Raw genomic sequence first — 26,492 nt, 5'->3', positions numbered from 1 at the left:
TACATTAACCTATTCAGCCTACCGTAGTTTAGCTACACCCATTCACATGGAGCTATAAATAGTGTAAATAGCGCAATACATGACAACCACTGACAATACAATCAGTGCCTAGGTCATTTACATATATCAGCATAGTAACAAAAAATATTTGTTTTATTCTAAGGGGTGAAAAGAGGTTGGAAAACAGTCATGTAAAAATGAATTATACATTTTCTGATACAAATATCATACATATCTGCACACAAATATCATAAATGAAAAAAAAACTAAAATGCAGAGCAGTGTGTGTGTGTGTGTGTGTGTGTGTGTGTGTGTGTGTGTGTGTGTGAGGATGCTGCAGCAGTTTTGGACGCATTCACTCAGCCCATCTCCACCTGACTGGCCCTTATCTGCAAAGGATGGGGCATGAGCCATGGCACCGTGACAACAGCTTGATGCTCGCATCAGGACCACTGATGCTGAAGCCTAGTCGCATCAGGACCACTGAAGCTGAGGATTGGCGGGTGGCAGGATAGAGCAGTGGTCAGCAAGCCTGATCTATACTGTGCACTTCTTAATCCTAACACTCCAAATATGGTCCAAGAACAGCCCATGTTGAAATTATCGTTTTTGTGATGTCACAACCAGGCCATTTACATACGACCACCTACAGCAGTTTAGTGCTGCCCATTCATACAGAGCTACTGTGTTGTTTTTAATAGGTGCAATACATGACAGCCAGTCAGAGCTGCGGTCATTTACACATACACGTCTTGAAAGCACTGTAACAACAGCATCCTGTTTCCTTCTAAGGTTGCAAAATGGTCATGTAAAAAAATGATGGAAAAAAAAAACAATTACGTGGGCCCTTTAAAGCCCATCCCAGTATAATAGCCTATCCTCAGCATTGTTCATGCTGCTGCTTCTATTGTATTGTTCAATCCATCATATAACACACTGTAACCGTTTATATTATTCATGCTTTAAGGATGGGCAACAAAGTGGACTGCTTGCACTCTGACCTGACACTGCAAATTGGTCCGAACCCCTGGCAGTAAGGGGTGACTCTGGCCTGCTGTGTAAGAGTGTCCGATCAATACGAAACGATTTGATCCAATTGCTGTTTATCACACTCCTTGTGGCATCTTCTCGCTCTGTGTTTGCTTAGGTAAGACCCATCATTACAGCCCATCAATGCAGCCAGATCATCTTTCTAAGCCTCTAATTTCTTTCTAAGGTGCAGATAAGTGCGTTTTATGCCTCCAGGGTCCTTAATAAACACCTGAGCCTAATCGTTGGTGCCATACCCCAGTGAGATGAGGCGCAGTCACTGAGTGTAGCTTTTCTTAAACGACTTATAGCCCCTTATTGATTGTAGGCAACTTCTTAGGGAAGAGCTAAGGGAGTGCTGTGAGCCTCTCTGCGTCAATTTATACCTGAACTCTTGGCAAATCCGCTTACATTCAACCAGAAATCTTAAAAAGTCAGATAATACTCGAGAATCTGCTACTTACCCCCAGGATGACGGCGTCATCTTCTTGGAAAACAGGCAAGAATTTGTCTCCACGAATAATCTCGGACTGATTCAAGGGACGAAACCGGCACAGCACCTTGATGTTGCATTCTGCGCCAGGATCAGCCATTGCGCCCTGCGCTACGTTTCGTAAAAAAGTAGCTCTCAACTGCGTTAACGCCGGTCGATTCTCAGCGTGCAAAGCGCTCCTGGACGCTGAATTCAAAGCAGACCTCGACGCAGGAGTTGCCTGGGTGAGGTGGATGCGCAGTTCAGGAGCCTTCCAACATTCAACAGACAAAACAGCTCTCCGTGCGCAAACTCTCTCTGCTCACTCGTGCGCTATCGGTACCTTTGTTTACTGCTTGGTAAAACGGGGTTTTACTCCTGGAAGGTCTGCAGCTGTACCTATTCCAGTCTGCAGAGCAATGTGTGGGGTCTGTGTGTGGTGCTGCAGCAGTCCGGACGCACGCGCTCGGCCCAGGTCCACGCTGACTGGCCTTTATCTGCGAGGGGGGCGGGGCCTGCGCCGTGGCGCCGTGACGACACCGTGATGCTTGCATCAGGACCACTGATGCTGAAGACTCGTATGTGAAAACAAAAGGCAGGAAAACAAAAGCTTGCCGCGTGGCAGGACAGAGCAGTGGTCAGCAAGCCGGATCTTGGAGATGCTCCAGTTCTAGCCCTAAATCCCAAGGTGTGGTAAACGAGGGCGGTGTGAGCGAGGGCGCCTACTGCAGAAAAAAGAGTAGAGTAGGCTATACTCTATGTCCAAATGTTTGTGGACACCACTTCTTATGAATGCATTTAGCTACTTTAAGTTGCACCCATTGCTGACACTGGTGTGCAAATGCACACACATGCAGCTTGACTAGTATGTGTAGAGCAGTACTGCCATCTACTTTCTGGAGCAGATAAACATGAACCTATTGGCATCATGCCTAATGCCAGGCACAGGCTGGAGGGGTGTAAAGCCCCCAGCATTGAGCTGTGGAGCAGAAGAGGAACGGTGTTCTCAGGATTGATGGTGCTTCATCAATTACAATACTTTTGGGAGGAGTTGGGAGTTGGGGGTGAGGTAGTGTGGTGACCATCCGACATCCTGACCTCACTAATCCTCTTCTTTCTGAATGCAATCAAATCCTCACAGCAATACTCCAATATCTAGCAGAAAGCCTTCCCTGGACAGCAGAGGAAGTTACTCCAACACATCAAAGCATTTTCATTACAGTGTGTTATTATGTATGTGACAAATAAAAACCTTGAACCTGAACTTGATTTGGCAGGTGTCCAAATACTTTTGTCCATATCATGTATCTAAAGGTGGTATGTTAGACAACCTGCACTGGACATCTACATAACATTTGTTTGTGTTTAGTGCTTAATAAACATCCTATAAAGGTCAAGTCAAGTCAAGTCAGATTTATTTGTATAGTGCTTTTTACAACTGTTGTCGTCACAAAGCAGCTTTACATAATTAGTACTTAATAAAGGACAGAGACAGAGAAGAAAGAAGGAATAACATGAAGGGTCAAAGACCCCCGTGAGCAAGCCAACGGCGACAGTGGCAAGGAAAAACTCCCTCAGAGCTGGAGGAAGAAACCTTGGGAGGAACCAAGACTCACAAGGGGGACCCATCCTCCTCTGGCCAGACTATTTTAAACATTAATGATAAAAAATTACCAAAGCAGATACAACAGAAAGTTGATAGTGGTGATATTAATAGTGTCAGACAGGCACGAGTCCATCTAGGTTTCAGCACGGCCAACAAACAGGCAGCAGCGGCAGGCGGGTGAGCCATGGGTGGTGGCGGGTTGGGGGGGACCCGCTGGCCGGACTGGTAGGTGGCAGCTGGTTAGATGCAGGTAGAGGGGACCTCAGCGGGCAATCTTCCTGCAGGTCGGGCTGGGTGGCCATTTACTCGAAGAAGGTAAAGAGAGAAAAGTTAGTTCTAAGAGAAATTTTATGGAGTGCAGAGAATGTTGAGAATCAGCATCTGGGTATGTCTGACGACTCCGGCAGGTCTGATTATCACAGCATAATTAAAAGGAGAGAGCCAGAAGGTAACACAGACACGGGCACACCCTGAGAACACCAGCATCTATCTGCTCCACCGTCAACAAACCTGAGTGATCGCGTGTAAGCAGCGAGACGACAGCTCCAGCATCTCAGTGTACTACAATGCCCTGGGTCCACAAACCCCTGGACCTGCAGCCCTTATCTAAGAAACATTAATTACCAAAAGCTAAACTAAACATATAAGTTTTCAGCTTAGATTTAAAGATTGAGACTGTGTCTGAGTCCCGAACATTATCTGGAAGGTTATTCCAGAGCTGGGGGGCTTTATAAGAAAAGGCTCTTCCCCCTGCTGAGGTTTTCTGAATTTTGGGAACGAGTAAGAGGCCAGCACCCTGAGATCTAAAGGCTAGGTGGACACCCTGTGGTTGTTCCCTGTGTTGCCTCACGTTCCTGTTCCCCTCTGTCTGATGCTTTCCGAGATGTCTGAAAAGCAAGTAAGCTTCTCACACAATTGAGAATAAAGAACTATTTGTGAAAGAGAGAACATGTGATATGTGTGGAGGCCACATCTGGCCTACTCTGTATAGGTGTGTGTGTGTGTTTCTGTGAGGTGACTTGTAGATGGTACTGCTTGCTGCTTGCCATCAGCAACCAGAGTCAGAGAGAGCACAATTGGCCTTGCTCTCTCAGAGCTGGGTTGATGGCACTTCCTCCTCAAATCACTCCTAGCTGTGATGTTGGTCAGCACAGGCGTCTGTTGTATCGGAGCTGGGGAGCCACGCTTACCCACCGCCTAACGATGCAGCCTGCTAGTCCACCAACATAACCGACCTGTCCCTGATAGTCCACCAGTATGACCAGCTTTTCAAGACTCCTAAAACCAGCTGGATTCTTCTGCAGGGTTGTAACTCACTTACTATTTCACTCTCTTGTTTAGTAGTTTAGCAAGGGGATTATATTTTATTAGGAATAAAAAAACATTCATGGTAAAACGATTAACTGGGCAGTGTGTGTGAATGGCCTGGTTAACTGGGTAGTGTGTTAAACTGGGTACCTGCGAACCATCTAATACCAGCGGCCCAGGACCAAGGCAAGGGAGATTGATCTCAACATTCCCAACAATGGACTCCTCTCTGTTGCGGTCAGGGAAGTGCTTTCACTCCCTGAAGACAAACACACATACACACATATCACACATACATACATCACACACGGGACTCTGCACTGGGCATTGGACAGTATATTACTAAAGAATAGACATTTCTACCATATATATATATATATATATACAGTCATGCCCGAAAGTATTCATACCCCTGGCAAAGTTTGACTTAAATTTACTTTTATTTAACCAGAAGTTATATTTTTGCCTTGAAACGACACAGGCATCTCCCAGGAGATAACACGATGATGTACAAGAGGCATCATTGTGGGAAAAAGTATTTCTCAGCTTTTATACACATTTGAACAAAAAGTGGCATGTCCAAAATTATTCATACCCTTTGAAAACTGTCACAGTATATGGGAAAATCCAAAGTTCTATACCATTCCAAATAGTCCAAGCTGTTTTAAAGCATCCTAATTACCCTGATTCATTGGGAACAGCTGTTTTAATCAACTCAACAGGAGAAAAACAGCAGCTCTCTGCAGTTGATTTGTGGACAGTCATGGCTAAGACAAAGGAGCTCACTAAGGACCTGCGGCTGTGCATTGTGGCCGCTCACAAGTCAGGAAAGGGCTATAAAGCCATATCAAAATGTTTTCAAGTTCCAGTGGCTACAGTGCAAAGTATTATTAAAAAATACAAGAAGTTCCGCACTGTGGAAAATCTCAGAAGATGTGGTCGGAAGCCAAAAGTGACACCTGTGCTGGCCAGGAGAATAGTGAGAGAGGTGAAGAAAAATCCAAGGATCACCACCAAGGCCATCCTGGTGAATCTGGACTCTGCTGGTGGCGACATCTCAAGGCAGACAGTTCAACGGACACTGCACACTGCTGGGTTCCACGGACGCAGGCCAAGGAGGACACCACTTCTCCAGAAAAGGCACACAAAAGCCCGCTTGACCTTTGCAAATGCTCATCTGGACAAAGAAAAAGACTTCTGGTGTTCTGTTTTATGGTCAGATGAAACAAAAATTGAATTGTTTGGCCACAATGATGTGTGCACCATTTGGCGTGAAAAAGGAGAAGCCTTCAACCCTAAGAACACCATCCCCACTGTCAAACATGGTGGTGGGAACCTAATGTTTTGGGGGTGTTTTTCAGCCAATGGACCAGGGAACTTGATCGCAGTAAATGGCACCATGAAAAAAGAGCAATACATCAAGATTCTCAACAACAACATCAGGCAGTCTGCAGAGAAACTTGGCCTTGGGAACCGGTGGACATTTCAGCACGACAACGACCCAAAACACACAGCCAAAGTGGTGAAGAAATGGTTAGCAGACAAAAACATTAATGTTTTGCAGTGGCCCAGCCAGAGTCCTGACTTGAATCCAATTGAGAATCTGTGGAGGGAGCTAAAGATCAGGGTGATGGCAAGGAGACCCTCGAACCTCAAAGAGTTGGAGCTCATCACTAAAGATGAATGGGCAAAAATACCAGTGGAGACATGCAAAAAGCTGGTCAGCAATTACAGGAAGCGTTTGATTGCTGTAATAGCCAATAAAGGCTTTTCTATTAATTATTGAGAAGGGTATGAATAATTTTGGACATGCCACTTTTTGTTCAAATGTGTATAAAAGCTGAGAAATATTTTTCCCCACAATGATGCCTCTTGTACATCATCATGTTATCTCCTGGGAGATGCCTGTGTCATTTCCAGGCAAAAATATAATTTCTGGTTAAATAAAAGTAAATTTAAGTCAAACTTTGACAGGGGTATGAATACTTTCGGGCATGACTGTATATATATATATATATATATATATATATATATATATATATATATATATATATATATATATATATATAGTTATCCTGTATATGACATTTATTTTATTTTAATCTTTTAATCTCTTTAATTCTTATATACATTTTTACATTTTATATACATATTATATACATTATTCCTTGGTTATGTGGTATGTGGTTCCTTGGACTGGACAGTAATCAAGCATTTTATTACTACCAGTTATACCTTGAAACTAGGATTACCCCATGCACATACATCACACACAGGACTTTGCTCTGGACACTTTAATACAGATTAATATATTAAACCCCCCATATATATATACAGAAAATTATTCTGTATAATATTGTTATTTAATTTTTACTTTTCTTAAAAATTCTTATATTTTACATGTTTTCATCCTTATTGTTTCATGTGACTGGACAGTAATCAAAGCATTTCACTACCAGTAGTTGTACCGTGTATGTGACAAATATACTTTCAGCTGAACTGAACTGGGTGTGTGTGACTGGTCTGGTTAAACTGGGCAGTGTGTGTGTGTGTGTGACTGGTCTGGTTAAACTGGGAAGTGTGTTTGTGTGTGACTGGTCTGGTTAAACTGGGAAGTGTGTGTGTGTGTGTGTGACTGGTCTGGTTAAACTGGGAAGTGTGTGTGTGTGACTGGTCTGGTTAAACTGGGCAGTGTGTGTGTGTGTGTGACTGGTCTGGTTAAACTGGGCAGTGTGTGTGTGTGTGTGTGACTGGTCTGGTTAAACTGGGCAGTGTGTGTGTGTGTGTGAACAGTCTGGTTAAACTGGGGAGTGTGTGTGTGTGACTGGTCTGGTTAAACTGGGCAGTGTGTGTGTGTGTGTGACTGGTCTGGTTAAACTGGGCAGTGTGTGTGTGTGTGTGTGACTGGTCTGGTTAAACTGGGCAGTGTGTGTGTGTGTGACTGGTCTGGTTAAACTGGGCAGTGTGTGTGTGTGTGTGTGAACAGTCTGGTTAAACTGGGGAGTGTGTGTGTGTGACTGGTCTGGTTAAACTGGGAAGTGTGTGTGTGTGTGTGACTGGTCTGGTTAAACTGGGCAGTGTGTGTGTGTGTGTGTGTGTGTGTGTGTGTGACTGGTCTGGTTAAACTGGGCAGTGTGTGTGTGTGACTGGCCTGGTTAAACTGGGCAGTGTGTGTGTGTGTGTGTGTGACTGGTCTGGTTAAACTGGGCAGTGTGTGTGTGTGTGTGTGTGTGACTGGTCTGGTTAAACTGGGCAGTGTGTGTGTGACTGGTCTGGTTAAACTGGGCAGTGTGTGTGTGTGTGTGTGACTAGTCTGGTTAAACTGGGCAGTGTGTGTGTGTGTGTGACTGGCCTGGTTAAACTGGGCAGTGTGTGTGTGTGTGACTGGTCTGGTTAAACTGGGCAGTGTGTGTGTGTGTGTGTGTGTGACTGGCCTGGTTAAACTGGGCAGCGCCTTTGCCGAGGTGGGCTGTGGCTGCAGTTCGCGCGAGACTTCCACGGGTTTCTCGCTGCTGTCAGCAGGTCGCTGACTCAGTTCTCTCTCTCTGCAACAATAAACGCCCTTTTTAAAGCTGGACATTATCAGAAACAGCAATATTAGAGTCATTCACTGGCGATCCTAATCTCTCTTCTTGGTTGCGATGGCAGATCCGAAATACGCCAACTTGCCAGGCATCGTAAGTCTTATCATTTAATACAGCACAGTGTTAGCATGATGCTAACGGTGCCTTGTTCCGTTTGGCTAAAGGAACTGTTAGCTGGTGCTAGCTAGCTAGCTACCCACACTCTGAGCTAGCTAGCTAAATTCTGACGGACGTTTAATGAACGTAATGCGTGTGGCGATATCGTTGGGACACATACAGCAGTTTTGGGGGGTTATTTTGCAGACGGTGTCTTTAAAAAGGGGTAGCTAATAGAGCGCTGGCGTTAGCCCGACAGCCCGTCTGCTCCCTGAAAAGCCGGCTGAAGACAATGCAGTGGGACAAGCGCTTGGATAACCTCACCTATTAAAGATAATGATAATCAAATTATGCACAAAATTCCTATTAAAAATGTACGGATATCACCTCGTGTGGTAGTGTTAGTGCCAGGGTTTAGTTTGGATAGCTGCGAGCTAGCTAACCAGCATGCTGTTGTTTTGGCAGGGCTGGGGGTAGGGGGTACATTTGGCCTCGGTCAAGCAGCTTATTAGCCAGCTAAAACAGTACCTGCCATAAAACACACACCGTGAAACCAAGCTCCCTGCTAACTTCTGAGTTAGGGCCCTTATTCCTAAAACAGCACGAAGGTAAGTGAGCCCTCCTCTCGGCCCTGCAGTTGCCGTGCTGGCAGGCAGTGTTGTGGAAGGGCGGCGGCCCCGGAGGTCAACAACTTCACCAGAGCTGAACATCCACACACTGCATGTCCAAAAAAACGGTTCTCCTGAAATATAGAACATCACCGTGGAGTATGTTCCCTCTTTTGCTCTAGTAACAATCTCTAATCTTTAGAGAAAGCTTTAAACTAGATGATGGGAGCATTGCTGTGAGGATTTGATTGCATTCAGTCAGGAGAGCGTTAGTGACTCTGGAGTAGATGCTCCAGAAATGGCCTTATCACCTGGCATCTGGCATATCACCATAAACACCACTCCTATTCATCTCAAATGCATGATGTCCCTGAAGTATCAAGGTGGAAAATAATATTTAGAGCATTATTAGGAAATATTAATGAATTATTTGCTATTATAAATGATTCATTTCATTTGATAAACCGTTCCCTCAGTTTAACTAAAGTGTCTCCTCTAAACTTCCTAATTGAAATTCATAATTAAATCAAGAGATCATGTTATCTCTCTGAATATAATTTTTTTTAACCTTTTTCGGCTCTGTACAAATGTATTCAGTGGATTTCCCTATTTCCGGTAGCAGCGTTTCAGCTCTAAGTGAGGTTATAGTGACACTTTAGTTACATTGTTAGTTAAATCACTGATTAAAAGGCATGTCTGGGTACTTTTGGGCATTTCATAAGTCCTGACCGTCTTCTCTTTTTATTCTGAATCTCTTAGAAAGAGTTTTACCCACTAATAGAATGGCATCATCATCTTCCCACAGGCCTTCAACGAGCCTGATGTGTATGAGACCAGCGACTTGCCTGAGGACGACCAGGCACAGTTTGAGTCGGTGAGTGATCAACACTTAAAAGTCACAGGGCTGTCGTTTGAGCTGTTTTATTGAAGGTATGCTCATTCCTGACACACAGCTAACCTAATAAGTACTTTCCCTCCTCGTCACAACACCCACCCACCCTCCCTGTTCTGATCCGCCCTGGACTCTAGTTTGTGCAAGTAAGAGGTCCTCCTTTTCTGCCGAAGTGACTGCATGGGTTGTAATCTTGTTCCCTCCTGTTTTTCAATCGGGGACGATCAATCGTAGAGCCGTGGAGCTGTCTGACTTTTCTGATCTCTTCCTGATTTCTTCTAATGTGCTTGATTCTAGTTCTCATTCTGTGCAACTCATGGTGCTTTTCTATCGGACAGTGCAGCACAGTATGGTTACTAATCCAAATTTAGAAGTATTCGTATTCTGGTTGAGTGTCCGTGTCCTTTCGTTTGTGAAAGTAGAGTACGGTCCTCTGGTGATCATATGATTTTTTCATGCGACACTTGTGTTAACAGTAAACAGTGCCGTGCGGTAGCAGCAATGTTGATCCATCTTTTCCTCAATTGGTTTATATATGGCTGAATATTAGCTTGCATTACTGGCCTGAAAACCCACTACTGTCATAATGTGACACTGTCAGGACTTGTATCAGAAAAATCAATAATTTACTGTCCCAATAAGCATGCCTGTTCCAAAATCTATCCTGTCGATTGGCTTTCTAAATTAATAAATACATTAACTAATTCATAAAATTAGCTTTTGTTGTCATTCATGCATGTACAGTACAATGGTATTCTTCTCTTCGCTTATCCCAGCTAACAAAGCCAGCATCAGAGTGCAGGGCCAGCCATGCTATGGCACCCCAGGAGCAGAGGTGTTAAGGACTTTGCTCAAGAGCCCAACAGTGGCAGCATATCAAACCTGGGTATCAAACCCACAACTCTGTATGATCAATACCTCAGTGCTCTTAATCACAGAGCCACTACTGGCCTTTAAAATGGTCCTCTGAGCTGGGCTTTACTCATGCATGTATGCATGTTAATAATCTCAGAGCTTCTGTATTGCCTGTAATTGTCTGTAATCCATTACAAGCAGAAAACACACCATTACAGAACCCCATACTCAGTTTTGATTTTGGTTTGTAATTAATTAAAGAATAATAAACTAAAAAAGTTAAGAGTTTACTAGTTGAGTACTTTTGAATTAGATGGTTTTAAAGCAGTGACATATCTAGTCTTATGTAAAGAGACATAACTAGCTGCTGTTATATATATTTTTAAAGGGTTTTACCTCAGTAATGGCAGTTCTGTGATGTTTGGTCTTCTCTATTTTTGGCTTTACCCATGTTTGGCAGTTTGTGTGGTACCATGGCATAAAAGTTTACCAAATTAAGCCAACAAAGTTACTTGGCAATACAGAATGAATTTGTAACCATACTGTTTCGCACCGCACTGTCCAATTAAAAAAAAAAAAAAAAAAAAAAAAAAACGGCTGTAGTGTTTTAGCTAGATTATATGCACATGTAGATTGTATTACTGGAGGACAACCATTTCTTTCACAGTTTTAATGCCTACCTGATGTAGAGATACTCTCATATAAACCTAAGATACCATCTCCTGATAGGTCTAGACACCATGTCATAAATCAGAGGCAGAATGCTTTTTGTGAGCGCGAGTGTATAAAAAAAAACAACAAACGACAACAAAAAAAAAAAGCGAGAGTGTGTGTGTGTGTGTGTGTGTGTGTGTGTGTGTGTGTGTGTGTGTGTGTGTGTGTGTGTGTGTGTGTGTGTGTGTGTGTGTGTGTGTTTATGCTCTTTCACTAACTGCCTCATGCCTTCAGTGCAAGCTCCATATGTGTAGCACCTGCTGTTTCTCTGATCTGAAGGGGATAGTGCTTCAGTCCTTTCATCCTTCTCTTTCAGCTCACACAGCTGTTTAAGTCTGTGACTAGCATCCAGTCTCCTGTCGCCTAGCCTGCATCTAACAGCACATAAGGTTCCTCGGCTCTCCTTCTAACATGGACCGGCCTACAACTTGCTGCATTTTCTGAAGCCTGTATTTGTTTGTTTGTTTGTTCTGTATGTGTTTTTTTTTTTTTTTTTTTACCTTCTATGCTTTGCGTACCTGGGGAGTGTTTCACAGATTTCTCAGCTAGATGGCTGTCTTAACGGCAGGGGTCATTGCATTTTAAGTCCGAACACTTTTCTGCAAAATTCTCTTCATGTTCTGGCTGCATCAATAAAATATATGCTCAGAGATTTAAAAACATGGTCTCGGTGAGAGCCCCAGGCTCTGTAAACGGAGTGGAAAACAAGCTAAGTGGATCTCCCAACATTAAACTAATGAGGACAAGGTACTTGCCTGCTGGTCCATAATTTAATGTTCACAGCACATAGCTAGGAGCCATAGAGTAACCTTACTGCTGAAGATTATGGTGATGTATTACAACAGCTGGTGAGTTCTTTAAGAAATTAAGGCAGAAACAGCAACACTAGTATAATTTTACCACAACCTCGAACCTGGATACACCTCGAAGCAAATCAAAAAAGACAGTGAAGAACAATACCAGACAAGAAGGATCATTGGTGTGGCTTTCAAGTGCTGAAGAGAGCTAAGGCAGTTGAAGGGCGTGGAGATTGGCATTGCTCTGTATCTGTTAGACAGGGTGTTTTGGAGATCAGACTTTAAAGGGAACTCTTAAGGAAGATGCTATATTTGTTGGTCTCTTGAGTTTTTAACAGCTAGGTAGGAATGCACCAATAGTACATATTTAGTAGGAACTCTATATTAATACTGGGTAGGGTCATCTTTTGCTCTCAAAACTGTCTAAGTTCTTCATGGCATGGATTCCACAAGATGTTGAATACATTAATTTGAGACACAGATCTTGACAATTTTTTTGGGAGCACCTTCACACTGTGAATCTCTTGTTCTACCATCTCAAAGGTGCTCTATTGGATTCAGATTTAGAGACCAGGAAAGAAGTCCACTGAAGAACCCTGAAGTGATCAGGGAACCAGATTGAGGTGACCTTTGCTTTGTATCATGGTGCATTATCATGCTGGAAGTAGCTGTTGGAGGATGGGTAAAATTTGGTCATGAAGGGATGCACATGGTCAGCAACAGTGCTCAAATAGGTTGTGGCAGTCAAGTGATGAGTGGTATTAACAGGCTCAAAGTATACCAAGAAAACAATCTGCACACCAATACACCACCTCTGCCAGCTTGGGCTGTTGACACCAGGCAGGTTGGGTCCATGGATTCCAGCTGTTGGCACCAAGCAGAAGTAAAGATTCATCAGAGCGGGCTACATATCACATTTTCGACTGTCCCGTTTTGGTTAGCCTCTGCCCACTGCATCCTCCGCTTCCTGTTCTTGGCTGATAGAAGTGAAACCCCACATGGTCTTCTACTGTTGTAGCCCTTCTGCCTCAAGAGATGCTTTTCTGCTCACCACAGTTGTGCAGAGTGGTTATCTGAGTTACAGTAGCCTTTCTGTCAGCTCGAACTAGTCTAGCTATTCGCCTCTCTTGTCAGAGGAGATAGGATATCAAGAAGTCTATAAATACTCAAACCAGCTTGTCTGGCAGCAACAGTCATGCCACGCTTAAAATCACTGAGATCCTTCATTCTGATGGTTGTTGTAAACTTTACCTGAAGCTGCTGGCATGTATCTGCATGGTTTTATGCATTGCACTGCTGCCACAAGATTGGCTTATTAGTTCATTGCATGAATGAGTAAGTGTAATATATAAATGCAGTGTTTATTACAAATACATTTGATAAAATGTTTGTGTAGCAGCCGAGCATCACGACGCTGTTGCTTAAAGAAAATAATTTAAATAAAATATTGCTTTTAAATATTAGTCAAATATGTAATCTTTACAGTGTCTGTCATTAAACGTTAAACATCATTAATCTGCTGATATTGATGTCATTCCCGTATTATTCCCATCTCTTTAGCTACACTGTTTTCAGCTACTATAAGTTACAACTATTTCTGACACAGCTCGTCTAGTCCCTGTTGAGACGTATTGCCAAAAGAATAGGATGCTCTCTGGAGTGAATAAACTTAAACCTATTGGCACCATGCGTAATGCCGGGAATTATGGTGCTCCCTCCAGTACCTTTGGAATGAGTTTTGGGGTGAGGTGGGGTGGTGATCATCCAACATTCAGACCGCACTGACACTCTTGCTGCTGAATGCTAGCAAATCCTCACAGCAGTGCTCCAAAATCTAGTCGAAAGCCTTTGCTGGACAGTTACTCCAACAAAAAAGCAGAATACACTCTTTATTAATATTCTTGATTTCAGAAGAAATATAATATTGTCTCAATACTTTTGTCCATATATTGCAGCTTGAGCTAACTTCTGCTAAAATCGATGACCCCTCCTTTAAGCACAAAGTCAATTCTAACTCATAGGAGATGGTTAGGGATGTTCCGACTGGTCAACCCTCACTTTTGGGTTAAGTTGTCTAGCTTATTGAGAAATCTTGCTTTGTGAAGCACTTCCCTGAGCGGATGCGGCTTACTGTGACGGAGTCATTCACACACCTGGTCCTGGAGTAAACCTCTTTATGTTTTGTCTGATCTAACACAACTGATCCAAATAATAGGTTAATTAAAAAGCCCTTCTCCAGTTGAAGTGGGTCTGTTCGAGGAGAATATATGCAGGCCAGTGCTGCTCCAGGACCAGAGAAGGGACACGCGGCTGCAATGTAATCTCAAACACATTTGTTCTGTGGTGTGAGAAGCTACTGGAACTAATGCCTCTTTGCGCTGAGGGGGTGGGGAAAGGAAGAAAGGCCACACGATGAATAGATGAATACTTAACAACAGTGATGCTTACAACAAGCAGCCCTCTCTTTCTCGCCGTCACCAGCTCCTGTTGTGCATGTCATGTGATAACCACATTAATATCTATCTATCTCTCTTTTTCTCTCCCTCAAATGCTCTCCCTCCTTATCCCTCCCCCCTCCTTCCCCATGTTCCCCTTATGTCTTTTCTCCCTCTTTTACTTTTCCTTTTTTTTTCCTCTCCTTCTTCTTCCCCTTCTCTAACTGTCTTTGGGAACCCAAGGAGCTGGTAAGAGCCTGAGTGATTCTAACCCTAACATCTAACTACTCCTCACAGCCTAATCAAAATCAGCCCCTATGTCTATCTGAGTGCCTGTGTACAAGTTGTTGTTTTTTTGTTTTTGTTTTTTTTTGCTATCAGTGCATCTTTCTATCATTATTGTACTGTTTGCTGGCTTGTTGTGAAGCTGTTTGTCACCCACATTTCCAAACTTCCTCATTTTACCAATTCAGTGCTAACCAAGACATACTGCACATTTGGCTCAGCATCTGTAGTTTTCCACTGTAGTAAAATAAGGCTGTTTTTTTTTTTTTTTCACCGTTTAACCTGTAATTGAGAGCAAACTAGAGATGGCACTGATCAGGTAACAGATATCCTTATTGGTCAATATCAGCAGATATGAGGGCGGGGGGGAGATTGCACTCTGTAGTTCTGAAACAAATCTGGCATTAAAAAATAATAGAACGGAGCCACAAAACCTAAAGTGAATGTTTGTGGACAGCCCTTCTAATGAGTGCTTTCAGCTACTTTGAAATTGTGCCCGTTGCTGACACAGATGTGCAAATGCACACACGCTTGTTTGGTCCCTGTAGAGAAATATTACCAATACCGACTCTCTTGACCAGATAAACACAAATCTATTGGCACCTGATCTAATGCTATAGTGGCCCACACCTGGCCCTTTAGCATTGAGTTGTGGAGCAGTGGAACTGCAATTTCTGGAATGATGGTGCTCCGTTTAATACTTATGGGATGAAGCAGGGTGGTAATCATCCAACATCCTGCCTCCAAAGTTCTTGTTGCTGAATGAAATCAAATCCTGACAGCAGTGCTCCAAAATCGAGTAGAAACAACAAAAGCAAGACAAAACAGAAAACCTATACTGCTGGAGGAAAAAAGTGGTATCTTGCCATCCCTAGTGCAAAGCCAAAGCTCATAATACCTGTGCAGTCAGTGTCTTCACCTTGCACACCATATCCATTTTTCTCTGAGCCCTAAATTTGTGTGTGTGTGAGATTTGTTCCAGCGCCTGTCCTTGCTGGGCTATGTAAAACTGGATTCCTCAACTAAGTAGATCGGCTTCATTTTATTTTAAGAAGTAGCTTTGACCCCGTTCACACTTGGTATTGGTATCTGCATCTCTGGTGATCTGATCACAAGTGATCGCATAGACGAGGGCATAGCCGTTCACATCTGACATTTCAAATGGGTCTCATGTGGCCGCTTATTACGTTTAAGATTTTTACCCATTTTCTCCCCAATTTGGATCATCAGTTACCCAACCGATTCATATTATCCCCTACTACATTCATTGCTCGCGACAGTGGGGCGGTGAAGACCAAAACACACCTCTTCCGACAGGTTTCCAGCCAGTCATCGCCCTTTTTACGAACTGGGTAGAAGTGCTATCTACCCACCCTGGAGAGAGCGAGGCCATTTGTGCTCTCTCAGGGCTCCAGCTGCCTATGGCAAGCAGTATGACCGGGATTCGAACTAGTAAACGCCTTATTACACGCTTTATTCCTCTGGACCGGGATTCACCATATTATTTCCACTAGGAGAGAGGCATGGTGCACGTTAGTGCTGTCACTCTCCATTCGAAATGACTAGCAGTACAAGAATAATGTGGTCAGGTGCGTCTGTGACCACCTCTGAGTGATCGTATTGCAGTGTGTCCTCAAGACGCTTTGCACCTCGTTCACATCTGTACTTTGTGCTGGCCCCTTATGATCGGATCACCCAGGACATATAGTGATGCCAGGTGTGAACAGGGCCTTTGGTCTGCTCAGCGTGGGGCAGTAGTAAACTGAACCCTGTATCAAGTGATAAAGTCCAAGAATCCAGTTTTGTATTCCCACAGGTCTCTTTGCCTCAGTGTGTGTCTAAACGTGAGAGAGACATGGAATGAATGATTGGGAATTGGATGTTGAAATCAACTAATCAGCTGTTTATTATAATTATTTCAGGTGAAATCAGCTGAGACCAGCATCTTGATTAGGGTTACCTTTGTCTAGTAAATCAGTATTCCCAGGCTTAGGTTACACAGTTGTCCTCATTACACAATTACTACATAATCTCAGTGATCTCTGCAAAATCACTATGTGAAATTCAGTTTGGCTTAACCACTGCATGCTCAAATCGTTCTGAAAGTGTGTGTGTGTTCGTGTCCTGTACCTTTGGGCTCATTTTTATATCTGGAATTAAAATGAGTTGTGTAACCTGTGCACAAAAAACAGCAACGTTAATAACATGGTTATGCCAGTTTTGAACAAGAAGAATAGTATTAAGGTTCTTAATGTGATCCACACTGTGCCTAGCCTTCTCCTGAGGTAGACAGGTTTGTGATGAGATCATCAGTGCCTCTCTGTGTATTTGTGCTTAACAAAAGGACAATAGTGACTGCTGGCATGGATGTAGGTAATTTTATTTGTAGTCACAACCACTTTTAAGTGGCTTGGCACTCCAGTAGCATATACACTCTCTAAAAGGCATTTTAATTCCTGGTGTAAAATGGTCTTTGGGGTTCCTTTTGCTGTGAAACAACTCTTAACACACATTTTTCCATCCCTGTATGACCCCCCCCCCCTTCAATCCTTTAATAGGAAGAGCTATGCAGTGACAGCGTGGAGCGCATTGTGGTCAACCCCAACGCTGCCTATGACAAGTTCAAAGACAAACGTGTCGGCACAAAGGGCCTCGGTAAGAAAGATAATTGCTGCACGTCCACATCTAATTAGTAATGTGAAATCATAAATCTTAATGGTTGTGTTTCCTGTGTCCGTCTCATTACTGTAACCTGTCTGGCCTCAGACTTCTCGGACCGCATCAGCAAGGCTCGCAGAGTGGGCTACGAGTCTGGAGAATATGAGCTTGTAAGTTTACCTTTCAGTGTTTACTATTAAAGCTGACCCCTGTTAGACTGCAGCTTGTCCTCTCATTAACACTCTCTCTCTCTTATTCTTTTTTTCTCTCTCTAGCTAGCAGAGGGCTGTGGGGTGAAGGAGACTCCTCAGCAAAAGTACCAGCGGCTTCTTAACGAGATTCAGGAGCTCACACAGGAGGTGGAACACATTCAGGTTGGGGTTCAACACATGAATGCACAACACTACCTTTTCCACATCATTTGCTTTTTCTGTTCATTTTTCATTGTGGATCCGATAGTATTGGGACTATATGGGGCCAAAGCCCTATATTAGTCACACCTATTTTTGAAAACTGGGATTTATAAAAAATTTGACCATGACAGACAGTCAATTGGTGGTTCTAAGGAGCGCACTGAATTCCAGCATGGTTCTGTAATAGGATGTAAAAGTGGTGAAATGTCTTCGCTAGATATTCCACCATCAGCTGTGAGTGGTATTATTAACAACCAAGTGGAAGCGTTTAGGAACCACAGCAACTCAGGCACAAAGTGGCAGACCACTTAAAGTTACAGAGTAAGGTTTAAAATGGGATGTGCCTGTAGGTGTCCCAATAGAGTTTTTGTTTTGAGTATATGTGTTTGATAGAACATCCAATTGTCTCAAGTCTAATTGCTGAGCGCAAGAAAAGTAGAACCTCTGATGTGCACGAATACAGACACCCCCACACACATTTAGACTACCATGTACAGATACTCATTCTCAGGTAAACATATGATACGGTATGATCCTCCCAAAACAGTCTTGATTTAGGAGAACATTATTAACTCTGGTTTTTACGCACATCTATCTTAAACTCTGAAACATAGTGTTTACACATTCTGTACTTAGTTGCTTAAGGAGCCCCTATCAACTGAATGTCCTTTGCTTTTTTAAATACGTTTGTAGTATGTAAATTCTGTTAAGTTTCAAAACAAGCCGTTCACTCCCCAGTGCATATAGAAACTACAAACATGGAAACTAAGCTGCAAAAACAGCCTGTTTTCACTAATGTACACATCTCCACCTATTCAGCTTACCGTAGTGTAGCCTATCCTTATACATTGTAGTTCGTCTGTAGTGTTTCAGCTCTGGAGCTTGAAAAATGTTGGTGTTAGAAAGAATAACCGTATTTGGAACAAGTGGTGTACGTGGACTTCAAGAAAAAAATTAAAACACAAGAAAAATGTGCAAAAGAACTAACTGTTATCCACTGGATCTACAGCATTAATTTACCTAAAAACTCCACCCTAGCTGTATATTGCTGGGAGTTCTTCTCCGAAAACATATTCTAGTCTGTGTGAACGAGTGCTCTGTGTTTACCATTCTGTGTGTGGCTGCATCTTTTCAGGTAAGCACTAAGGAGAGCAGTGCTGAAGAGCGTCTCACCCCTGTGGTTCTGGCCCAGCGAGCTGCTGAGCTCAAACAGCAGCTAGTCTCAGCCCACCTGGACTCGCTGCTGGGACCAAATGCCCACATCAACCTGGCTGACCCAGATGGAGCACTCGCCAAGTGAGTACCTAGGGGTGGGTTTTTTATGGTAATCCAGGAACAGTTTTATTAGCCATCGTTTCAGAAACGGACACACTGGTCTCGGATCACTATAAAATAAATTCTTACCATCCATGAGTAGAGGTGGGAATGTTTGAGGATGGCTGAGAGCTAGCAAATGAAGCAAAAAAACAATAAAAAAAATGGAATGCTTGAAAAAGGGAAGAAACTGAGAGGTGGTGTTTTATTCACTTGAGTTTATCACTGCTGATTGTGATTGCTTGTGTTCAACAAGGTTGAGTCTTTCCTTTGATATTTTATTATTTATGTTTTTTAAAAAACCTCTGCGTGTGTGTTTGTTAGGCGGTTGATGACTCAGCTGGAGGTGGCGAGAGGGATCCGTACTGGTTCAGGGGGAGAGGGGAAGGGATCAGGACCCAAAGGGCCAGATGGAGTTGTGCTGTACGAACTGCACAGCCGGCCTGAACATGAACGGTTCACTGAGTCTGCCAAGGTAAGACACGAATTTCACTACAATGTTAGAACTAATGCAACTGCATTTAGGGATTCGCTGATCATATTTTTGCCAATATTTATTAGTTCATCCTTGCTTATGTGTCTGTATGTAAAGTAGAGGTGCACCAATATTCCCATATATATATATATATATATATATATATATATATATATATATATATATATATATATATATATATATATATATATATATGGGACACTTTTTCTTATTAATTCTATGGGATCTTTAGGCGAATAAAGTTACAGCAAACTATAAAAAAAAAACTATGACAACAAATTAGCATAAGGGTTAAGAGAAGGGACAAAGATGGTATCGGATTGCTGTCAGTATTGGCAGATACTTCAGGTTGCCGTATTGGCTTAGAAGATGGAAAAAGTGGCACTGTGCCACCCCTAATATAAACGTTTATAAAATTCACAATTTAGGCCGTCTACTAGGATCAGCATTCTGAGATTTGTCCTCAAAAGTCCTCACCAGGTGTCTATATCAGATTCATTGTGGTTTTAAAGCACAGAATTGTTCACAGCTCTGCTCTTATAATGATGGAGCTTGTTATCCTCCTAAACTGAACAAATCATTGGAAACATTGGTGAATGTCAGTTGAAATATTGGTCAAATTTCAATGACTGTCTGATGCTGATTATTCTTTTTATTATTATTAAAGCCATATAGTTTTATATTGATATGCTTTCAGTATTATTGTGCCTCCCTGCTTTGATGCTCTAACTTTATCAGCCGTGTTAAATAATGTTATTGGTCTCATTAATTCTCCCCCCCGTGAGCAGATAGCTGAGTTGGAGAGGCGGTTGGCGGACTTGGAGACTGCTGTGGGCTCAGGCTCAGATAAACAGGTGCGTTAACTTTCTTCGTCACACGCATTCTCTATGTACTCCGTCTGCTCTCAAGCTGAGTAGCATCGCTCTGATAAGTACTTGCTCATCACTTTGGGTCATGTCTGGACCATTATCTGAAATCCTCGTCCTGCGTTTTAAAAGGATGACTAAGCAAATTTTATATTAAGCACATTTCAAGTATTTGTCTGTGAACAGTTGTGTTTTCTCTGACAGGGTCCTCTCAATGCTGGGCTTCAGGGAGCAAGTGTAATGGTGAGTACTGCTGCTACTACTACTACTACTAGTACAGAACTTGTGACCTATAACTGTTCTGTTTGGCTCCCGTTAATTTGAGAAGGGGTGTCTCCACATTCTTGGTGTATTTTAGTTTCTTTACATTTACAACTGCGGGACCTTTCTAACCCGTCCTCATTCTCTCCCTTCCTATAGGAGACTATGGAGCTGCTGGAAGCTCGAGTCAGTGCTCTGGACGCTGCCACTTTGGACCAGGTTGAAGCTAGGCTGCAGGTAATCACGACTACTAAAAGTGATTTACCCCAACAAGGGCAATTGCCCAATCCTTCGTAAGAGCTTTTGCCGATTAACCTTGCCTACAGAAAGGAAGAAACTGCTGGGAGGTTCTGGAAAGAGTTACTACGGTATTGATTGGTATTGACCTAAGGTGCCTCATCTAAGGCGCAGTGTGCGGCTCAGTAAAGCATCCTGTAATGAGGAGTTGGATATGAGAATAGTGGTCATATACTGGCCGCTGATTGTTTCTGAGCAGGTGAATTCCTGTATGTAGAGATATGTGGGCTTTGAATTGCTTGAGTCTATTTATTTCTGTTTATCTGAGTGTGCTGTTTGAGTGATGGAGTTTTGCTTCTGTGCTTGTGTTGCAGAGTGTTTTGGGGAAGATGAATGAAATAGCGAAGCACAAGGCTGCAATTGAAGATGCTGAAACACAAAACAAGGTGGGTTTATGTTCTCAAACAGAGCACATGTTGTCTAGTAGCCTTACTTAAGTGAGCAAGAGTAAAATATAACATTATTAGGTCACTATGTCTTTTGGTATCTAGACTGCTACTTCTTTTGACTTAAATGTCCAATAATGTTTTAGTGTATATTGCAGAATATTCCATTCCATTCCACTTGGTTGGCATCAGCAATTCCTAAATTCAGATTGCTGTTTGGCTTTGAAAATGAAAGAGAATTTGTTTTGCACACTTAATATTTAATATTCAGTGTTTCGAAGTGTTAATCTGCGTTGTAAACATTAGTGTAGCTGTGCCTAATCTCGCCATTTTTTTCACAGCATGTACGTTAAAATCTTAATTTTTAAAAAGAGAAGGGTACGAGGTAATTATGTGCCTCATTATGAAATATCACTCGCTGATCATCAAAATCCACAGCTGCGTTTATGCCTGATTACCATATTTTACAGATTCTGCTTGCCATTCAATAAGATTAAGTGGGTTCTGCTCTGTATACTAACAGGCGAAGGTGTTTGGATGAATTAACTAGGTGTATTTCCATGTTTTTGTGCTTCTGTAGTGTTAGTATGACCGCCCACTACACTCCAGAAAAGCTTGGTTTATTAACATTTCCTTAGGAGACTCTAAAAGCTGGTTCTCTACCACATATTAAATTTGTCCGCCGATAGAATTCTACTAGTTGATCAGTGATTATATGTAATCGTGAAAAATAGGTCTATTGTCATGAAATTCACAAATGTAATACTCCTATTTTATAGTCTTACTTCTCTGAGTGCAGCTTCACTTAGTCTTGGGGGGCGCGGGAAATATGGGAATGCGGAAGTGGTGAAATATGAAAGTGGCTACAATTGGTATAGGTGGTGAGATTAGGTACTAGGGCTGCACAATATTAAGGAAAAATGAGGCTGCGTTTTTTTCCAGTGATATAGATTATGATATTAAACGCAGAAATTGCACTCTGTGTAGCCAATATAGGAGTAAAATAAATGATATTGGGCAGATATAATCTGCCTCTAGTAGATGAGGCATGGAAAATGAGAACAGTGTGCGTCTTCCTTCAAGCAGCTAAACTGTAGAATGTTTCAATAATTGTAAAATGATGTGTGTCATATAGTCTGACATTGCACATCCTGCGATCTGACTACTGTGCACATTGCAGTGATGAGGCTGAAATGATATATTCGATGCAGATATGTTAGAAATGTTGAGTAGAAGTTGAGTCGTAAGGCAAATGTTATGAAGTGAGAATGATGAATAAATGTTTAGAGGTGTAACTCCTGCTGATCCCTCTCGGGGCCTGGATCGTTTGTGTCTCATTCAGGTGTCCCAGCTATATGATGTGGTGCAGAAATGGGATGCCATGGCAACCTCCCTCCCTCAGGTGGTCCAAAGACTGATAGCTGTTAAGGAGTTGCATGAGCAAGGTATTCTTCCTCCCTGTTCTAGGTTATTTCCCTGTCTCATCATAATGTGGGTTTTGTGTCACTGTGCGGTGTATACTCGGGGTACAACTGATGGAAAATGTGCAACATTTTAAATTTAAACGTTCATCACCATTTTTTAGCAGTACAAGGGAAGGGCAGTAAACATACACTCACGTGTGATTAGTGCAGTGAGAACCCACATCTGGAGCAGTGGGCAGTCACCTTGGGCTGACGTTGCTGAAGTTGAGAGTCCACATCAATTTGGACATTATCTTTAAAACTTACGACCCAACACATCTGATAAATAAAGGCTAGAGCTCATGTTACACATCTGCCCCTAACAGAAACCTCCACATTTTGCTAGAGTAGGTATTTTAGTTGCCAAACTGAGAATGTGAACAACTTTAAAAAGGATTTTTCTCCCTGTGTGACATGATGATGTACTTCTGCAGTCGCTTCCCTGGAGTTAGAGAGAGCGTGCGCGAGAGCCGTGGGCGTTGATAATGAGATGTGTGAGCAAAAATGGTTCGAGTAGGCAACATGGAAAGAGGTTTTGGAAACAAAAGGACAAGGAGTTGCATTGAACCATCTATCCTACTGTTTAACTCATGGAAATGCGTTCACTGTAGCTGGAGATCAGCAAGACACACATGCCGCAAGTGATACTGCCTTTATTTGTGGTGTTTGAATAAAATGTCATTTGAAGACAAGTGTGTGGGCAGTGATAGGCAGGCGCTTCTTTAAACAGCCCTGAGAGCCTAACAGTGTAAATATGCTCTCATATTAGGGGTCTCGAAAGCGTGCAGGTTGATAATTTCATAACAAGCCTTAATGTGGGTGTAGTCTAGCAGTTATGCTTGTTACGTCAACTGAATATAAACTGATCTGCTTTAACATTAGCACCACTAACAGCTAAAGTAAAAAAGCTGGACTATCTTTATCTACAGTGGCATCGTTCTGTGGGTAGAGTGTATTAGGCAGCGAGTGAACAGTCAGTTCTTGAAGGTTATAAACATGTAAAAAGCAGGAAAAATGGGCAAGCTTAAGAATCCGAGATGCTTTGACAAGGGCCAGATTGTGATGGCCAGACGACTGGGTCAGAACATCTCCAAAACATCAGGCAGGTCCTGTGGGGTGTTCCAGGTATGCAGTGGTCAGTACCTACCAAAAGTGGTCCAAGCAAGGACAACTGGTAAACAAAGGGTCATGGACAAATGGCAAGACTTAAAGGATCTGCTATTAACGTCTTGGTGCCAGGTGCCACAGGATGCCATAATTGTAATGGAGTTTTTTGATGTTCTATATATACATATATATGATTGGCCAGTAGGACAGTATATTGTATTGGGATATATTAACATGGATATAGTCAGTGCTTAAGGAACACTGAGCAGCTGCACATTAGATTAGATTGGGCTATAGCGTGCAGGTACAGGTACAAAGCCAATGAAATGCAGTTTCATTACAGGACAGCACGTTTCGAATAATGGGGCCGTAGTTTTAAAAATGTGGTGCTACTAATGCATTTTGTCTGCGATGATGTGTATTGTATATCATGAAAATGTCTAAGTATTGGCATCGTCCGCTTATTTATTTATTTATTTATTTATGTAAAAATCTAGTCGCTGTCATCCAAAAACTTTGTCTATCTGTTTTTCCATTTTTGATTTAATGTGTATCTGGCAGTTGTTCTTTACATTGTGGAATGTAAATGGATGGACCAATAGAAATGCTCCAAAATGACCTGGAATAAAATCTTTTTACATTGACTTTCATAGTTGTTTATTACTGAGATTCTTATGTACTTCATTTGCTCCACTCAGCTATGCAGTTTGGGCAGCTGCTGACCCATCTGGATACCACCCAGCAGATGATCAACAACGGGCTGAAGGACAACAGCACGTTGCTCACACAGGTGCTTGCATGTTTCCTTGTCTTTGCATTTAGTAATGACTTATTCCCCAGCTTACACAGAGACCCTTTCCTGTTTCCCTGTGCTGTAATTAGTCTACTCTTCATCTCCGTGTACAGGTGCAGCAAACGATGAAGGAGAACCTGGTCTCAGTGGAAGAGAATTTCGCTGCACTCGAACAGAGGATGAAGAAAGTCTCAAAATAAGTTGTTTTTTTCCTCAACTGAAGAGAGAGAGATAGAGGGATGTGCAAAAAGGTTGTTTCCTTATTTTAAATCTTGTGCTTTTTCTCCTCGTAAGCCTTTTCTTCCACAACGCTGAATGTTGGAAATAAAGTTGGAAATGAAGGTGTAGTTGAAGGTTGAGAGCAAATGCCCCCCTTAACACTACAGAAACCTAGTACTGTTTGCACCTCCCTTTTTTTTCTGGCTCTCTTTCTTAAGAGGAGGTGGTTTGCAATGCATCTCAACCACTTGCCTAAATTCCACTCCTGACTCCTGATGGAGTTTTAAAAGAATCAATTCCAGATTTTTTTTTCTGCAATTCATGGAAATCATTTTTAACTAGGCTTAAACGACTGAAGTTGATCCGTGGTAATTTATCGTCCTTGAGTAGGAAGCCTCTCCATGTTTAAATGTTAGTTTAAACTTTTCTATGAACGGTAGTTTCCAAGAGAGTCCATGAATGAAATGCACATAAGAGCCACTGCCTTTGGCTAATGTCTATGGGAAGATGTGTCCTCATTGAACAATGCTGTATATATATATATAAATGCCTGTATACTTTAAACTGTTATCACACTCAGTTGCTTGTAACTGTTATTGTATTATGAAATGGATCTCCACAGGTTACTCAGCTTTTGACATATGCATACGACTTACAGTTGTCTTTCTCCAGACGTGAGAATAAATTTAACATGCTTTGAGGATTGTTGTACTGTTTTTTTTTTTATTTGTTTGATTTTTAACCCTGATAATCAGTCTGATCCTTTAATATAAATAATAAAACAAATCTTTAGACAGTTTAGGTAAGATGTGCTAATCCACAGCAGTAAAATCATTAATGTTTATATTTGTCTGTATATAGAGATAGGTTGCTACCAAAGTAAATCAGGTCTCTAAGTTTAGGTAAGATTTGCTTATCCACAATAGTAACTTACTAAAAGTGATTTTACTGGTGTTTATGTATTTCTCCATATTTCTATATATCTATCTATAGCAGGTAGAAAGATAATAGATTAAGTCTTCATTTTCTAAAAAATGAACACAACCAGAGGATTAATGGCACCCAAAGGACGCCAGACGGCACTGCACTGCCACAGCAACCCCAAGGATAGAAAGTGAACAGCACTACATGCAAATGCCCTGACCGTCCACTGATCTGTCGACTCACCGGACCGGGGCATCTACAGTGTGTGCAGAATTATGAGGCAAGTTGTATTTGAGAGGATTCTTTTTATTATTGAACAACAACTATGCTCTAATCAGCCCAAAATACTCAAATATCAAAGCTTAATATTTTTATAAGTTGGGGTGTTTTTTTTTTGTTTTTTTTTTTAGATTTGGCTATCTTAGGAGGATGTCAGTTTATGCAGGTAACCATTACTGTGCAGAATTATTAGGAAACCTAATAAAAAACAAATATATACCCATCTCACTTGTTTATTTTCACCAGGTAAACCAATATAACAAAATTCAGAAATAAACATTTCTGACATTTCAAAAACAAAAACAAAACAAACCAGTGACCAATATAGCCACCTT

At 42.1% G+C, this 26,492-nt stretch overlaps 2 protein-coding genes across 3 annotated transcripts in view; one reads left to right on the top strand and one right to left on the bottom strand.

The window, feature by feature from the left end:
* Positions 1-1,975, bottom strand: part of kif5ab (kinesin family member 5A, b) — a 64,474-nt gene extending 62,499 nt beyond the window's left edge. Inside the window, exon 1 of the mRNA XM_072684766.1 lies at positions 1,494-1,975. Coding sequence (XP_072540867.1) covers positions 1,494-1,622 — 129 coding nt within the window. The 5' untranslated portion in view covers positions 1,623-1,975. The remainder of the gene's footprint in view (positions 1-1,493) is intronic.
* A 5,943-nt stretch (positions 1,976-7,918) lies between these two features.
* dctn2 (dynactin 2 (p50)) lies at positions 7,919-25,655 on the top strand. Of its 2 annotated transcripts, XM_072684763.1 has the most exons (15): positions 7,919-8,092; positions 9,509-9,578; positions 14,632-14,645; positions 17,240-17,336; positions 17,448-17,509; positions 17,615-17,713; positions 18,888-19,048; positions 19,391-19,541; positions 20,351-20,416; positions 20,633-20,671; positions 20,849-20,926; positions 21,301-21,372; positions 22,715-22,817; positions 24,641-24,732; positions 24,849-25,655. In XM_072684763.1, the coding sequence occupies exons 1-15, from the start codon at positions 8,057-8,059 to the stop codon at positions 24,933-24,935; spliced, it is 1,227 nt and encodes a 408-aa protein (XP_072540864.1). In that variant the 5' UTR covers positions 7,919-8,056; the 3' UTR covers positions 24,936-25,655. The 2 variants fall into 2 exon arrangements, with proteins under 2 accessions (XP_072540864.1, XP_072540865.1); XM_072684764.1 differs by lacking the exon at positions 14,632-14,645 and having other exon boundaries at positions 9,509-9,577.
* The last annotated feature ends 837 nt before the right edge of the window (positions 25,656-26,492 follow it).

The sequence above is a fragment of the Salminus brasiliensis genome, chromosome 7 (assembly GCF_030463535.1).
Source record: "Salminus brasiliensis chromosome 7, fSalBra1.hap2, whole genome shotgun sequence".
In the NCBI taxonomy this organism is placed as follows: Eukaryota; Metazoa; Chordata; class Actinopteri; order Characiformes; family Bryconidae; genus Salminus; species Salminus brasiliensis.
Note: the sequence above shows the minus strand (reverse complement) of the source record. Positions and strands in the feature narration are given on the sequence as shown.